At 38.5% G+C, this 15,676-nt stretch overlaps 1 protein-coding gene across 7 annotated transcripts in view; it reads right to left on the reverse strand.

Annotated features, from left to right (window-relative positions):
- Positions 1-1,837, reverse strand: part of KITLG (KIT ligand) — an 86,909-nt gene extending 85,072 nt beyond the window's left edge. For 2 of the 7 annotated variants that reach the window (XR_006709400.1, XM_045465982.1), the window contains exon 1: positions 1,197-1,694. Coding sequence is in view for 2 of the 7 variants with exons in the window: in XM_045465982.1 (XP_045321938.1) it covers positions 1,197-1,211 (15 nt within the window). In the remaining 5 variants the exon portion in view is untranslated. Of the gene's footprint in view, positions 1-1,196 lie in introns of all 7 variants that reach the window. The other 5 variants (XR_006709397.1, XM_045465980.1, XR_006709398.1 and 2 more) reach the window with 4 other exon arrangements.
- Between the last annotated feature and the right edge of the window lie 13,839 nt (positions 1,838-15,676).

The following is a 15,676-nucleotide window of genomic DNA, read 5'->3' on the forward strand; positions in this document are numbered from 1 at the left end:
GTGTACATTTCCCAGGCCTACATATCAATTTAAAGTAGGATACAAAGCAACTCATTCAGTAAAGCATTTTCTGCTCACGGATGCCTTCATTCTAAACTGAGGATGTGGACAAATTCTCAATTTCCTTTTTTCCCCACCACTTCCACCCCTTGGACATATTTCAGATAGTGCAGTCTCTGAGAGATCCTCTTGGGGGTGAAAGGGCAGTTTTACCCAACTCGCGGCAGTTACGCAGATAGATTCCTAAGGGGAGAAGGGAGAAGAGGTAAGAACCATAATGCAGAACGAACTGTGGGTGGGAGTACCTCGGCAGTCCTTTCCAAGGGATAAGTCAAATATTTGCTTCAAGGGGAAAAAAAAAAAGTCTAATTGTACCCCTGGGCGGTGCTTTACCCACAGTGTTTATGTATAATGCACAATTGAGCAGCACTGGGAATTACCTCAATAACTATCATTAGAGGTGCCTATTAAAAACAAAACAAACGAACAACAAAAAAAACCCTTCTCTGTAATGGAAGAAGGTGGGTGCAGTGTGGTGGTATTACCCCATCTGTGGCTCTCTGGAAACTCACCCAGAGCCGCAAACCTGGCAAACGCCTCGCAGAGCGAAGTTTCCCGGGCTGGCCGGGCAGGGCAGGTTCTCCGCCCCGCCGAGCGCAGCTGCTAAGGAGCTCCCGTTGGCTTCGCTCCCGCGGCTGCACCCGAGTCCACACAAGCCCCACGCCCACTTGGGGGGCTGCACAAAAACCTGGGTTCGAGAGCGAGCGTGGTGCGCTGGGAGCTGTTTTGCAATCTCCCGGAATCCACGGGAAAACATCTCCCGTGCAAAGAAATGCCTTCTCGTGATAACTTAAAAAAAAAACAAAAAACAAAAAACAAAACCTCTCCGGCCAAAGAGCAGATCCTTCCATTTTACAGGAACTGCGGTTCCCGACTGACAGCTCCAAACTTAACGGCTGCGGCTCCAAACTTGACACCAGCTCTCTCTCATCGCTCCCACTCCTACTCTCTCTGGCTCACCCAGCCACAGCCGCTCGGACGCGCACGCCACGCCCGCCTCCCTCGCACCCTCCTGGCTCGTGCGGCGGGCAGAGCCCACTCGCCCCGGCAGCCGGTGCCGAGACAAGCCGGCCTCCCGCGAGCTCCGGGCGCGATTTCCTGGGAGACCCGGCAAGCTCCCGGCGCGCCCTACTCACTTGTGTCTTCTTCATAAGGAAAGGCAGCGCTGTGATCCAGTCCAGGCAGCGGTGTGGCGACTCCGTTTAGATGTTCTGGAGCTCCAGCATATTGCACGAGCAGCGGCTGCAGATAGTCCACGCATTGGGTAGCCCGAGCGCAGCGCCCCCTCCCCGGCCCGTGCTTTCCCGCAGCGATCCCAGTCCCGGCGCAAGGCGGCGAGTGAAGCCCCGGCCGGCGCGCCGCCAGCACTTTTATACAGGTCCCTCCCGCCTGCTCCGGACACGCCTCCTTCCCTTCCGGAGCCCCGGGGAAGCAAGACGGGGCAGGGGCGCGGCGGGGAGACCCGGGAGGGAGGCCGGAGCGCAGCGAATGCCCCCGAAGTTGAACAAATCAGGCCAGGCGCTTCCCCTGGCGTGGCAGCCGCGGGCGCACACCAAAGGGAAGCCGCGAGGGCGCTTCCCTCCGCGAGCTTAACAACCTGCAGCCGCCGCTCGCGCCGCGTGCCTGGCGCGGCGAGTCCCAGCTCGGCCTCTCAGCTCCGCCGGGGCTCACCTGGCACCGCCCGGGGATAGACGCGCGCTGGAGAGAGCTGGGAGGCCCCCCTTTTACACAGGCGGTTCGAGAGGAGTTCGCTGGGTGCCTAGCAAAGAATTCACCCCCCTCCCCGCCCCGCCTTAGGGAAATTTAAAAAAAGCTTAATTGGGATCTGTAGCAGGCCATTGTCTTACCTTCTATTTGCTTTAACAATTTCTTTGGTGAATGAATGTTTATAATTAAAAAAAATTTGTTGACTCAGGGTTAAGTATTGCTAAGGGAGATGCTATTTTCAGGATGGTTTGCTGTTGTTTCTTTAGAAATCAAAAAAATAAACATAAGAAAATAAATTAACATTAAAAGAGAAGGGATAGATTATTAAATGTGCGGGTCTCTAATAGCAAGTGTTTGAAAAGCTGTACTTTTTGAAAGCTGTTAGGGAAAGTTTTGAAGTAGGAAAAATAATGCAAAAACAGTGATAATAGCTAACACCATTATGTAATGCACTTAATTATATACCGGGTGCCATGCTAAGGACTTTTTGTAGATTATCTTGTTAAATCTTTTCTCAAACCTATTGTGTAGGTCCTGTCATTTTTATTCCCATTTTATAGGTGATGAAACAGAGGCTTAGGTCAATTTTCCCAAACCACATCTAGTAAATTGTACAGGTTAATTGGAATCCAGAGCCCTCTGGCTATATAGCCCTTAAAAAAAAATACTTAGAACAAATATTTTATTGCCTCTCCAAAACCCTTCTATATTTGTTCTTATAACTGGAGACCATTAAAAAGCATTTTATTAATTTTTTAAAAGAAAATGGTAACCAGACATAACACCAACAGTTTTTTGGAACAAGAATAATGTATAAATTTAGGAATTAGGTATTTTAATGAGAGGATTCCAAATTTGCATTAATTAGTTCAGTGTCCTTTTGTTAAAAAATGAATATGCCAAACTTATAACCATTAGAGATCAAGAAACTAGGTAAAAGTTGAAGCTCACAGGGTGCCTGGGTGGCTCAGTTGGTTAAGATCTGACTTTGGCTCAGGTCACGATTTCGTAGTTTGTGAGTTCAAGCCCTATGTCTGGCTCTGTGCTGACAGCCTGGAGCCTGCTTCAGATTCTGTCTCCCTTGCTCTCTGCCCCTCCCCCACTCACACTCTGTCTCTCTCTCTCTCTCAAAAATAAATAAACATTAAACAAAATTTTTAAAAAAGTTGAGGCTCACTGTGTTAGTTTTCTACGGATGCTGTAACAACCACAAGTTTAATGGCTTGAAGCAACACAAATTTATTATCTTACACGTTGAAGGTCAGAAGTCCAAGATGGATTTCACTGGGCTAAGTGTTGGCAATGCTGCATTCCTTACAGAAGCTCTAGGGGAGAATCCCTTGTCTTGCCTTTTTTGGCTTCTAGAAGCTGTCCACATCCTTTGGCTCATAGCCTCCTTCATCTTCATCGGTAAAGGTGAGTTGAGTTTTCACATCAAACCACTCTGACTTTCCCTTTGGACTCTCCTACTTCCAAAGACCTTGTGCTTACATTATGTCCACCAGAATACTCTAGGAAAATCTTCCTATTTTAAAGTTAGCTGATTAACAACATTAATACTCCTTGCAATGTTAATTCCCCTTTGCCATGTAACATAACATATGCACAAGTTCCAGGAATTAGGATTTGACATCTTTGGGGGGTCATTATTCTGACTACTGCATTCACTTAATGGCAAAGGACTCTGGGGACTTGGAAATGTGAACTTCGTGTGTCATTATGCAGCCTTCAGCAAGTGCTTTGCTCCAGGAGGCTAGAGCTCCCACTGAGAAGACTACTTACCCCTCCATAATTATGAAAATAAATGTTTGAAAAAAAGGACACAAGGAAAGTTCGCAGTATTAAATGATCGTTTTCACTTTCAATCAGAATAGTGCTGCAAATCATTTTAAGCAGAAGTGGAAAGAAGCCTGAAAACAGAAGCAAGTATGACAGTACTAGACAATCATTTAATTGTTGACTCCTCCCTGGTAATCCCAATCTTAACACAACCAGCCCTTCGGGGTAATTTTGCTATGCCAAAAAATCTTCCAAACACTTGCATATATATTATGTCTAAAGGATCTACACTCCTGAAATGTATTATTATACTCTAATGGAAATGAGTATGAGCAAGGTTGTTTCAGATCGTGCTGCAGGCTATATGACCTTGTCTCAAATCATAGGTATAACAGTGTAACATGCATAACTGTAAAGGTTCCCAGGATGGTACACAGATTAGTATTTTTATTTTATCAGAGGAGTATGAATCAAAATGTATACATTTTAAATGTGTATATATATAATACACATATATATCACATCAGATGACTCTAAGTAGTTTCTTAGTAAAAAATGTGAAGGGTCAATTTAAAGACAGTTTAATGTATAATATTAAATAAATAATAACTAGTACTAAAGGAGCGTGTTCGTGACAAAAATCATGAAGTCGGTAGAATTACAAAAGCTCAGTAAACATCAATCTAACCATATTAATTTTATGAAATCAATAGGAAGGAAAGGCTAATAAATTAGACCAGGTTTAAGGAACCCAGGGGGTAAAACTTTCATAAATTCAGGTCAATTTTTTTTTTATTATTCAACTAAGTCATTCATCTCAGTACTCATATTCATCTCCTATAGTGTACACTCTCACCCGCTCTCTCCCTCCCTCCTTCCCTTCTTTTCCCTCTCCATTCTGTCTCCTCCTCCCACCTGCACAGCTCAATCAATGGCCCTAGCTACATTAATATCATCACTGACTTTCTTATCCATAACTGTATTTTTTGTTTCCTTCATATTGCTGCATCACAGTTTTGCTGTAGAATCATGTTATTTGAAATCAGGTCAAGAGAATAAAAAAGCATATCTCAAAGAGATTAGGAAGAGCTCGTATAAAATTTGAAGATTCTCCATCAAGCTCATGAGGTAGTCCAAAGTGGGCCAGAAAGATGGAGGTCTTCCTTTAAGGTAGGACTTTGGAGGAGACACAGGCCGGTATCCAGTCCCTTAGCAGAAGAAAACTAGGAGCTACTTAAAAGTGAACAAGAGGCAGGGCTATGCTCCAAGTGGAAAAGGAGACATGGGGAATATTTTCTTGTAGAAATAGTAGCTTCCCATTACAGGGTTCAGGGAGTTAAACTTCGGTACATTGGGAAGAAAGTCTCTCCGTGATGATCTCATCTATGCTTGCATTCTTTCACTGCTACTTTGTCCATCATGCTGTTTCTGATTAATTGTTGGAAACAGTTTTTGGTTTTGAGCTTAACACTTGTTGTTAAGAAACAACTTTCATTTAGCAAGTAAGTCTTGTAAATCTTGTCTCATGCATGTAAAACATCTCTTGTTCATTCACCATTTTGTGACTGCCCTGTGTTAGACACACATGTTATTTTCAGTACCTTTCTTTACAAAAATGGCACCCCAAACTAAAATCTCTTTGTTTGACCAGGCTGGACCAGAGGGTTTCCATCCATTCCCATCTTTGGGGGAGGTAGAAATGGAGAAGGATTAGAATTGTTCTTTGATCATGCAACTAACTTCCTCTGTTGAAAACTCTTTGGTGACTTTCCATTGCTCTTGGGATAAAGCAGTACATACCTTAGCAAAGACTTCATGGCTTCCAGGGTTTGGCCCCTTGCTACCTCTCCAAAGTCCACTCATTTTGTGCTCCCCTCTCCAGAGGCAAGGGCCTTCTCTCTGTTCCTCATAGTTCCTTACCCTTTCAGAGCCTCTGCATATCTCCTTCCTTTAGACTCCACTTGCATCGCTTTGCTCAACCCTTTCCTCTTTGCCTAAATAACTTTTCATTCTCATTAGATCTCAATTCAATATCCTCTATATTCTCTTCCTTAGGCAGGCTTTCCTTAACTTCTGATTTAGTCAGCTCTGCTTTTATTATAAACTCAAGTGTGAATTCCTTCTCTTCTGTAGCACTTACAAAGTAGCTGCAGTTTAACATTTGTCTGTATGATTATTTGATTAAAGTCACCGACTATGACTGTCCTCACTCATTTTTTTATCTTCAGTGTCAAGTATAGCGAGCAGAACATAGTGAATCTCTGTTCTAATTAAGTTGCTGATGCCAGGCTTGAGGCAGGGACTGTGCCAGGCTCTTAGCTTATACTATGTCACTAACTTCCTACAACAATCATGTAAGGGAGATAATTTTTCGATTTGATAAATAAGGAAACTGAGGACAACAAGATAAAGTAGTTTCTTAAAAGGCCCCTCAATCAGTAAGTAGAAAAAGCGTTGATCTAATCCAGGCATGTGGACTATGGTAAGCATGTTTTGTCTGCCCAGCACACCTTGCTATTCCTCTTCTGCTACCAGCACCCTACTTTCTTTTGTAGAATTCACATGGATTCCACGTCTTTCAGGATGGATTGTAATTCACAAGTCTCTGTTTCCCTCATCTGCAACGCCACTGTAGGGGTGAGTTTATGACCCAGGCCTGTCCAATCCCCAGATTGGTGAGGTAGGGATACATCGCCTCAGGTGGACCAATCAGAATCCACTGTGAGACTTAGCTGCTAAAGTTAATTGGAAAGATCAACTCTTTCCTGTGGAGTTGCCAAGCTACAAAAATGCAAATCCTCCTTTATCCTTCTAGGTGTATGATTTTACCAGCCCTAAAAATGATGAAAAGCATCAGTTAATGGAGTATTCTTTGAGTAACCCTATTTTTTAGTATTCAGGGAATATCATCAAACCCATTTGTTTAGTTCATTGTTTTTCTTGGTTATAGAACAAAGATTAGCAAATATTGCCAAAGATACTAAATACTTAAATTATTGGTAGTTGGATTTTTTCCCTTTACACTGTGCCTAAAAATGAATCATAGATCCAATTTAAAAATTAACAGTAAATAATTACATTCCTGAAAAGAGTTGAGCCTGGGTAATACCAAATCAGAGGGATGTTAAAAAAAAATGTTTAAACTCTTGGGGCACCTGGGTGGCTCAGTAGGTTAAATGTCCCACTTCAGCTCAGGTCATGATCTTGCAGTTCCCACCCGGCATCAGGCTCTGTGCTGATGGCTCAGAGCCTGGAGCCTGCTTTGTATTCTGTGTCTCCCTCTCTCTCTGCCACTCCCTCATCCATTCTCTTCTCTCTCTCTCTCTCACACACAAAATGAATGAAACATAAAAAAAATTGTTTAAACTCTTGTGAAATTCTAGAAATGTTTATAATATTAACTCAGAATGTTCTGTTTAATGTTGTCAATAAAAATTGATCATATATCAAATGGAGTTTGAAATTGACAAAATAAAAGAATTAGTGTTCCATGGAGATAATTATAATAAAGATAGATCATTATTCTCTACATTTATCAAGTAATCAAGAAGCCATTAACCATATGATTCAAAGAAAAATTGAGATTATCAAGAAATATTTTTAAGTTTATTTATTTATTTTCAAAGAGAGAGAACACGAGCAGGAGAGGGACAGAGAGGAAGAGAGAGAATCCCAAGCAGGCTCCATGTTGTCAGCACAGAGCCTGGCACGGGGCTTGAACCCACAAACCATGAGATCATGACCCGAGCTGAAATCAAGAGTCTGACGCTTAACTGACTGAGCCATCCAGGTGCCCCAAGAAATTCTAAAGTTATAAACTTATTCAAACATTCTGTTATGAATACGAGAGAAAAGAAATCCAATGGATCCTAGAGAAGGAATTTCCTGGCATATTTAAAATTGTTAAATTTTATGGAGATAACTCATATCATTTATTCATGTGTACTATTCATTAATCAATTTAACAAATATTTTTGAATACCTCCAAATGACTAATAATTTTCTTTAAGACATATTATCTATTTCTGTTATCTACTGCCCTACTTCAGAGTCTCAAGAATTTCACTTAAACTATTTCAACAGATACACCAATGGTCCTCCTTGTTTTTGTTTTTTCCAGTTCATTTCAAATTCAGTGCCAACATTTCAGTAGCATCTGTAATAATCTGGTCATATCACCTCACTGTCTATAAATGTATGTTGATTCTCAGTATCTAGAGAATGAAATCCAAAGTTCCTCACAGTTTGGCCACAATATTTATAGCTCCCTAGACTCATCTATTGTATGAGCCACTTCTGTCCATCTAGCCATGTTGTACTTAACATTTTCTCTGACACCTTTGTTCCTGTGTTCACATTATTCCTTGATCATGGAGTAGCTTTTTTCCTATTTTCTGCCTGAAATCTCCTTTTCATCATTCAAATCCTGGTTCAAATAACACTTCCTCTTTGAAGCAGAGTGCCATCCATTCTTTATAACCTTAATTACATTTACAATTAATGGGAAAATTAATTTGTAATACATGAGTCCTCACTCAGTGAAAGGGAAAAGGATATTGGTCACAATGTGATGAGTAAAAGAGTAAAGTAAGCTGTGGGAATTTGATGGAACATTCTTAGGACAGAATATGAAATAGGGCTTGATAAAAGTTAACAATGTTTTCATGTCATTATATTGGCTACTAAAAGTTTAACAAATATTTTTTGACTCAAAATTTATTTTTTAATAAGAGAGGAAAACTTATTTCAATTAACTTATATCAACATTTTGCTTGTCATTTTCTAATTCTGAGAGATTACAGAAGCTGTTATTTCATGAACACATTGTTTTTAATTTTTTTTTAATGTTTATTTATTTTTGACAGAGAGACAAAGTGCGAGCAAGGGAGGGGCAAAGAGAGAAGGAGACACAGAATCTGAAACAGGCTCCAGGCTCTGAGCTGTCAGCACAGAGCCCAACGCAAGGCTCAAACCCATGAGCCACGAGATCATGACCTCAGCCGAAGTCAGATACTCAACTGACTGAGCCACCCAGGCGACCCGTGAACACATAGTTTTTAAAACTATAAGGCAATTTTGATAAATGTAGTTTACACAGTTAATCTACAGATGAAGAAACTGAGGCCACAAAGGGCTAATTTGAATGAGGGGGTAGACTCCATTCTCCAGAACTGACTTATGAAACACTTTATGGCTAGTCCAAAAGCACAACTTCTAAGGAATCAAGATCAAAGAGTAAATATTCCACTTTTGTTTATAGTAAAGAGTGATTTATTATCAGGGCGCCTGGGTGGCTCAGTCAGTTAAGCATCCAACCCTTGATTTCCAGTCAGGTCATGATCTCATGGCTCGTGAGTTCAAGTGTCTGCACTAACAATGTGGAGCCTACTTGGGATTCTTTCTCTTTCTCTCTTTCTGCCCCTCCCCTGCTCGTGCTCTCTCTCTCTTGAAATAAATGATCTTTAAAAATATGAAAAAAAGTGATTTATTTTTTGAAGAGTGATTTATTATTAATAAGCAAATGATTTAAAGATTATTCAGAGAAGGATTTCTAGAGAAGAAAAGTTGAAATTGATTTTTTAAATGATACGTGTGTTCTACATATTCTATGTATATAGGGGTCTACTGAATATATATATATTTTAGATGCTTAAATACCATGAGATATTACCTACCAACTTGAAATATTTTGCCAGAGATCCCTCTTCTCCATGACATTTAAAAAATATATCATCTAATTGTACATTTTTGCATAATTTTCCTGGTTATGACTTTCATATGTGTCTCATAACTGTTATGTGTATAAGAAAAATTAATTTACATTGTGTTTTTGGCAGTGACGCTATCATTTTCAGTTATCTGATCTTAAAAGAGATTCATGGCTCCAATTGTGGCAATATTTTTTTTTTATATTTTTCTTTTGAAATGTGTGTTCTTTCACAAATCACTTAAATGAGAAGTTTTGAACATGACTTATTTCCTAATTGACAAGTGTTTTCTGTACAACTCTTGAATGGCACAGTTAATAGAGTGTAGAGAAATAGATAAATATACTATTTTGCAAAGCTCTATGGCAAGATGTAATTCAACTCCCCTGGCTATCTTTTTCTATAAAAACTAGAAACAGGAAATATTGGAGAAACTCACATATTTGGAATTTTTTTCTTTCTTTCTTTTTTGAAGGAGTGGTAGGTGATAAAGGATGGGTTTGACATTAAGCTGGCTAGGAAACAGAAAACTTTACTATTGTGGGTTCCACAGTCTGAAATAAGCATTGTAGATACTTTTTTTTCCTTTTTTTTTTTTTTTTTATTTTTAGTGGATGTGCAACTTAATTAGACAAGTAGCAGATTTTTCATGTCTCTCTCAGCATCATCAGACCATTTATCAAAGACCATTTATCAAGTTTGGATAAAAGACATTTGTTCACAATGTACCTCATTGTCTGTGTTTTCCCTCAATTAGAAACTGTTTGCAATGACCCTATCTGTAGAGGTTATGGGGATCTTGACCAGTTTTCAACCTATGCTTCAGAGGCCTTGAGGAAAGAGAGGGCTTTCAAAATTTAGAGATTCAACCTTAAAATGGCTACTAAGCCCTAGACATTGTCATCATTAGTCACATACACCAGCCACCCTCACCCACCTTCCTTTGCTTTATTCTGTTTCTATTCAAAGCTGCCATTCCATGTTATGGAGGCTCTCATGGCAAATCCCAGATACCACCTTTCTTATTCTGAAAACTAAACTCTAGGTGACACAGTGTGAGACAGTAGATAAAAGTAAGATGATTTTTGTCATAACAATTGATTTTTAAATATGTACTTTATTTTTCATTTATAAAGAAGGCATGCTTAAATTGGACTGATTATTTCTATGATACCTTTCCTTTGCCTTAAAATATGTAGGATGATATTGTGTGTGTTATATCATTGAAAGTGCATCCCCCAGGTGCTGTAAGTATTCTATTTAAGAATTTCAGTCCAGGGCTGGCCAGCTAGCTTTCTAACTAGAAGTTACATGCTCCAGAAGATATCAATGCCAGTACTTCTATTATCTATATCTATACCATCCACATTTACGTTATTCATAGATGTTGGAAATATGTTAGAAATAAGAATGTCGGATATCACTCATTAATAGCATACTATATGGCAAAATAGGCAGGAAAATGTTTGCTTATTGACTTACACCATTAATGTAAGAAAGGCTCACTGGTAAAATTAAAGCTCTTCAGGATACGTGGTTTGGATAAAATTGCTTTAGAGGCATGGACAGGAATAAGGTATAAGAATTCAAGGAAGTCTGAAGCCTTTGGCAGTAGAAATGAGGCGTGAGACTTGAGCCGTAAACAGACTGATTCCAGTTACCGGTGTGGGAGGATTTCTAATGACGTGTTTGTCTTGAGTAAATATTTCATGCAAGATGTTAATGAGAGCACTTAACTGTACAAAAAGCTAGGACTTTATCAAACTTTAAAGAATATTTTATATGACCTGAGTTGTGTCTATTTGTCAATATAGTGGTCTATATGTGTTACAAAATTTGGTTTGTAATTCGCTTTCAGTATGATCTGGTGGCCACATAATATACCACAAAGAACCTAAAAGCTGTGCATATTAAATTGGCTTGAGGTCAGTTCATGATTATCTATGGAGCACTTACCAAATGCTAAGTACTTTGCATATATTATTTAATCTTCATAGTAATCTATACAACAATCCTCGCAATACTCCTAACACAATTGTTACTTTTTGGTTGGTAAACCATCTATGCATAGGGTGTTGCTAATCATTGCCATTATTTGGAGAAAGAGAATCAAGATGATCAAATCCAGCTAAAGATGGGTACAATTACCCTGTTTCACAGATTAGGAAATTAAGCCACAGGGAGTTAAGTGACTACTCAAGGTCACAGAGCTCGAAAATGACCAATTTTGGATTTAATTTGTGCCTGAGTGACTCTAAAAACCCATCCTTCTAATTATGATGATTTACTGCATCTGTTAATGATTCTTTGCTGTTAAAAAGAAGAATTTAGGGACTAAGAAGTAAGTTAATGTCTGATACTACAGTATTTACACTGTAGAGTTTTCTTGTGTGGTCAAAAGGTGGAAAATAACTTGTAAAATCCTAGGGCATGCTGGGTAGCTGTCAGGACTATAGGATAATTAGATACCTTTCAAAGAAGTACGCTCAGCATGGAAAATGTCCTTAAGGACTCTGGTTCAAATGACTGATTTCATGACAATGAAGGACTCTGAAAGCGGAACAAGGTTCTTTTATGTAGACCAAAGGAATTAGTTAGGTTAGCATTGAGTCTTTTCAGGGCAAACATTGGAAGCCGAAGATTATCTGCGCTGATTTTTACCCTAATCCCAGTTACTGGGTTTCTGGTTACCTGACCTTAGTATAGGTTGTACAATATCATCTCTGTAACCTTTGTGTTTGTCAGTTTATCTTGATCAACTATCAGTGCAAAGTGAGAAGCTGTCTTTCATCTGGTTTCCAAGGGTGCTAACTAGAAAAGGAGAAACTAAAAAGTTTACATTGAGCAGAAATAAAGTAGCCAAGGTATTAAAGCACCTAACAGTGAATCTAAAGAAGGTATTTGAAGAAGGAAGACTTCCTAGGGAGAAGGTTCACTAAAGGATATTGGCACCATAGGACACTGTGAACAAAGAGGGTTGGCTAAAATCTTGATTTGCAATGGTACAAAGTTTTCCTATCTGAACTACAATAAAGAGTTTTTGTCAATTCATCCTTATGCTGAAGCAGTTCTCCTAAATCTAATGCATCAAAGATCTGGCATCATTAAGGAAGATAATCCTAAGAACTGTTAGCAATATAAGCAGAGCTGGCAAAAAAAAAAAAAAAAAAAAAAAAAAAAGTGTAATGCTACATAAGCTTTCCACTCTGGAAAGAAAATAGCACAGGTTTGACTTTTGGAGACCAACTAAATCAGATGGACGAGCAGAGAGAGGCTTTGTAGCCAAGGAGGTAGGGGAAAGTGAACAAGAGCGCTGTAAAACACAAAATGATTTATTTACAGCTGTTTATTAGATGAAAGGAAGAGGCACGTATCACTTATCTAACATGTTTCATTTTTTAGTGGAAAGAATATTAACTTTTCAGTAAACAGACCTGGGTTTAAAGCTGGCTCTACCATTTTCCACCTGGGAAGTTTAGAGCACATTCTTTAACCTCTCTGGGCCTCACTTTCTCCAGAGGTTAAATGAAGCTTCCAGTATCTGTCTGTGTTGGAGTCTGTATTTGTCACTAGCCGTCTGTTTTTGACTCCGGGCAAATCACCCTACTGAGTGTCAGAAGTCCCATCTTTAAAAAGGGAATAATAATGCTCCCTGGTCCCACTAGAGAACTTTTTCCCATACATGTGGACCAAACATACAGGACTGATGCCCTTGGTGGCTTTGTTCTGTCAAACCAGAATAATAATGACTACCTAGTAGTGGCATTTTAAAGATTATACAGTAATTTCTTTCAGATTTCTAGTTTATGATAGCCAGGCTATAAATGGTGCATAGTAGGTATGCAGTAAATATTAGAACTACATTATTAAATTTATACAAGGTCTATCTATAGGTATACAAGGTCTATAGGCATTGGCTTACTCAAAACTTGCTTTCACAAAAAAAAAAAAAAAAATGAATGCCATAGTAGATGACATATGAGATAAAAATTTCTCATATTTAAATTGTGTTCTCCATTTTTTTCCAAAGCATAATCATATCCTCCTAGAGAAGGACACACATATATCATACCCCTTATTTTCCAGAAAGGAAGGCTGAGATCCAGAGAAATTTAGCAATACTTACCAGAGATGATGTGACTTTAAGTAGGAAGTTAGGCTTGGATTCTGAATTCCTGAATTCCATCCCAGTGATCTCACTACATTATAGTCTCTCTGTTCTGTGGGTATGGCACACCTTTCTAGAAATCCTCTGTTATGGTAAACAGCAAGAGCAAGACAAAAATAATTAAAATAGGCTTTCCTCTTATGAGCTCATGATGTGTTGATATCCTTGGCTTATTGTTTCAGTTTTTTAAATGTAAAAAAAAAAGATACTGAATTCTCTGTAACATTTAGAGAAGAACAGAGAGAACACACTTTTGCTAAATTGAGTGGACTCGTGCCACTATCAATTTTGAGCCTTGACCTGATTTCAGACCCTTGAAACTTGAAAATTAGCAAAATGTTTTGCCATTTTTCAGAAACAAAGATTTAAGCTTTTTAAGATCACAAATCAAATTCATCAACTTTAAATAGCTAAGGAAAACATATTTTGACCAACAAAGAAAACTGGAATATCAACAAAATTATTTAATTTTCTTTGAAACATGTCTGCTTACAGTACATGACTACTTACCACACATCGTTTAAAAGCATTGGGTTTATAAGAATCAAGCCCAAACTGAGTTAAATTCCTTAATGTAATTTATTTTGCTCTGGAAAATAACGTTCGATAGGTTTTTTTTGCACTATTAGAATACTTCTAGAAAGTATCAGAAATATAAAGCATTGTGTAAATGTAATATACTATCTATTTTAGTTCAGTCCAACCTACAATAATTTAATTCAACCTATAATACCATAAAGAGTCTACCCTTTAGGGCACATTGTTGGCCCTAAGATAACTAAGGTCTTTGAGGAATTCAGTGTCTGTCTGAGCTTTATGATAATAAAAGCATATAGTTAAATTTATTGATCTCTTGCATGTATCAGCCATACCACTAAGTTTTACTCATGTTTTCTTATTTAGTACCCCAACAACATCCTTTGGAGATATATTAACCCCATTTTATAGATAAGGGAAAAATGGCTTAGATTAAGGAATATATCCAGGGACACACAGCTCATAAATGGCTTAATTTATTCACCTAATTAATATATTAACACAGATATGCAGACACAAACCAACATGCTTACACAAGTAGACACAAACACTTGCAACTTTAAAAAAACTATGAATATACTTTTTCTTCTTTAATTGAAGCTAAGGTGTTCTTTCTGTTAGTATTATTTCTCCTGCCAGCTTATGTTTAAATAATGATTATGTGATAGTGTCATCATTATCATGCAGAAAGGGCAATGTGTTTATAATAACAGAGGAGCACAAAAGCCTTTCATGGCTATTAACTCCAGTCTCAAATACTCTGGCCCGACCACTGCACTTTGTTCATTTTTTTAAAGACAAATTATAACCAAAATGATATTTAAATTTTCAGTTGACTTCATAATAAAACTTCTCCTCTTAAACCACATTTGTGTTTTTCCTACAGAATTATGGTAATAGCATTCTTTGAATATACTCAGAACTGTCTTTTATAAAAGGATCCCAATAAATTTCATATAAAAATATACATACATATAAAAGGATCCCAAACACACAAGGCTGGAGAACCTCAGACATGTGTGCATGAGGGGCAGATGTATAGGAAGGAAATTCAGAGAAACATGAAGTTTTAAAAAAAGAATAGACTCCTCCCCCCCCCCCATTTTATTTAAAATTTGCATATAGAAAACTCTTGGTAGAATATTTAGAAAAGTAGAGATTTCTAAATCCATTCATGCATTTAAATAGTAGATTGAGTGTCTGTGTTAATTTATCAGGCTGCCATAACAAACTACCACTGACTAGGTGGCTTCAACAACAGAAATCTATTTGCTCACAGTTCTGAAGACTGGAAGGGCTGGCTTCTTCTATGGCCTCTCCTTGGCTTGCAGATGGCTGCCCTCTTGCTGTGTCCTCCCAAGGGTGTCCCTCTGTGCACACAGGCCCTGGGTATCTCTTTGCATGTCCAAATTTCTCATTATAAGGGCAGCAGTCAGATTGGGTTAGGGTCCATGCTATTGGCCTCATTTTAGCTTAATTACGTCTTTAAAGGTTCTCTCTATAAACACAATTACATTCAAGCTACTGGAAATTAGGGCTTCAACATACGAATTTTGAGGGAAAACAATTCAGCCCCTAACAGTGACCTTTAGCTGTAAAGAACTGAGAGTTCTTCCAGATCTAGAATTCTGTGTCTCTTCTACAAAATTTTCACTGCATATAAATTGACCACAATCTAATTTTACTATATAAATGCTTTTCTTTTTTAAAAATGACA

This window comes from Leopardus geoffroyi, chromosome B4 (assembly GCF_018350155.1).
Source record: "Leopardus geoffroyi isolate Oge1 chromosome B4, O.geoffroyi_Oge1_pat1.0, whole genome shotgun sequence".
Lineage (NCBI taxonomy): Eukaryota > Metazoa > Chordata > Mammalia > Carnivora > Felidae > Leopardus > Leopardus geoffroyi.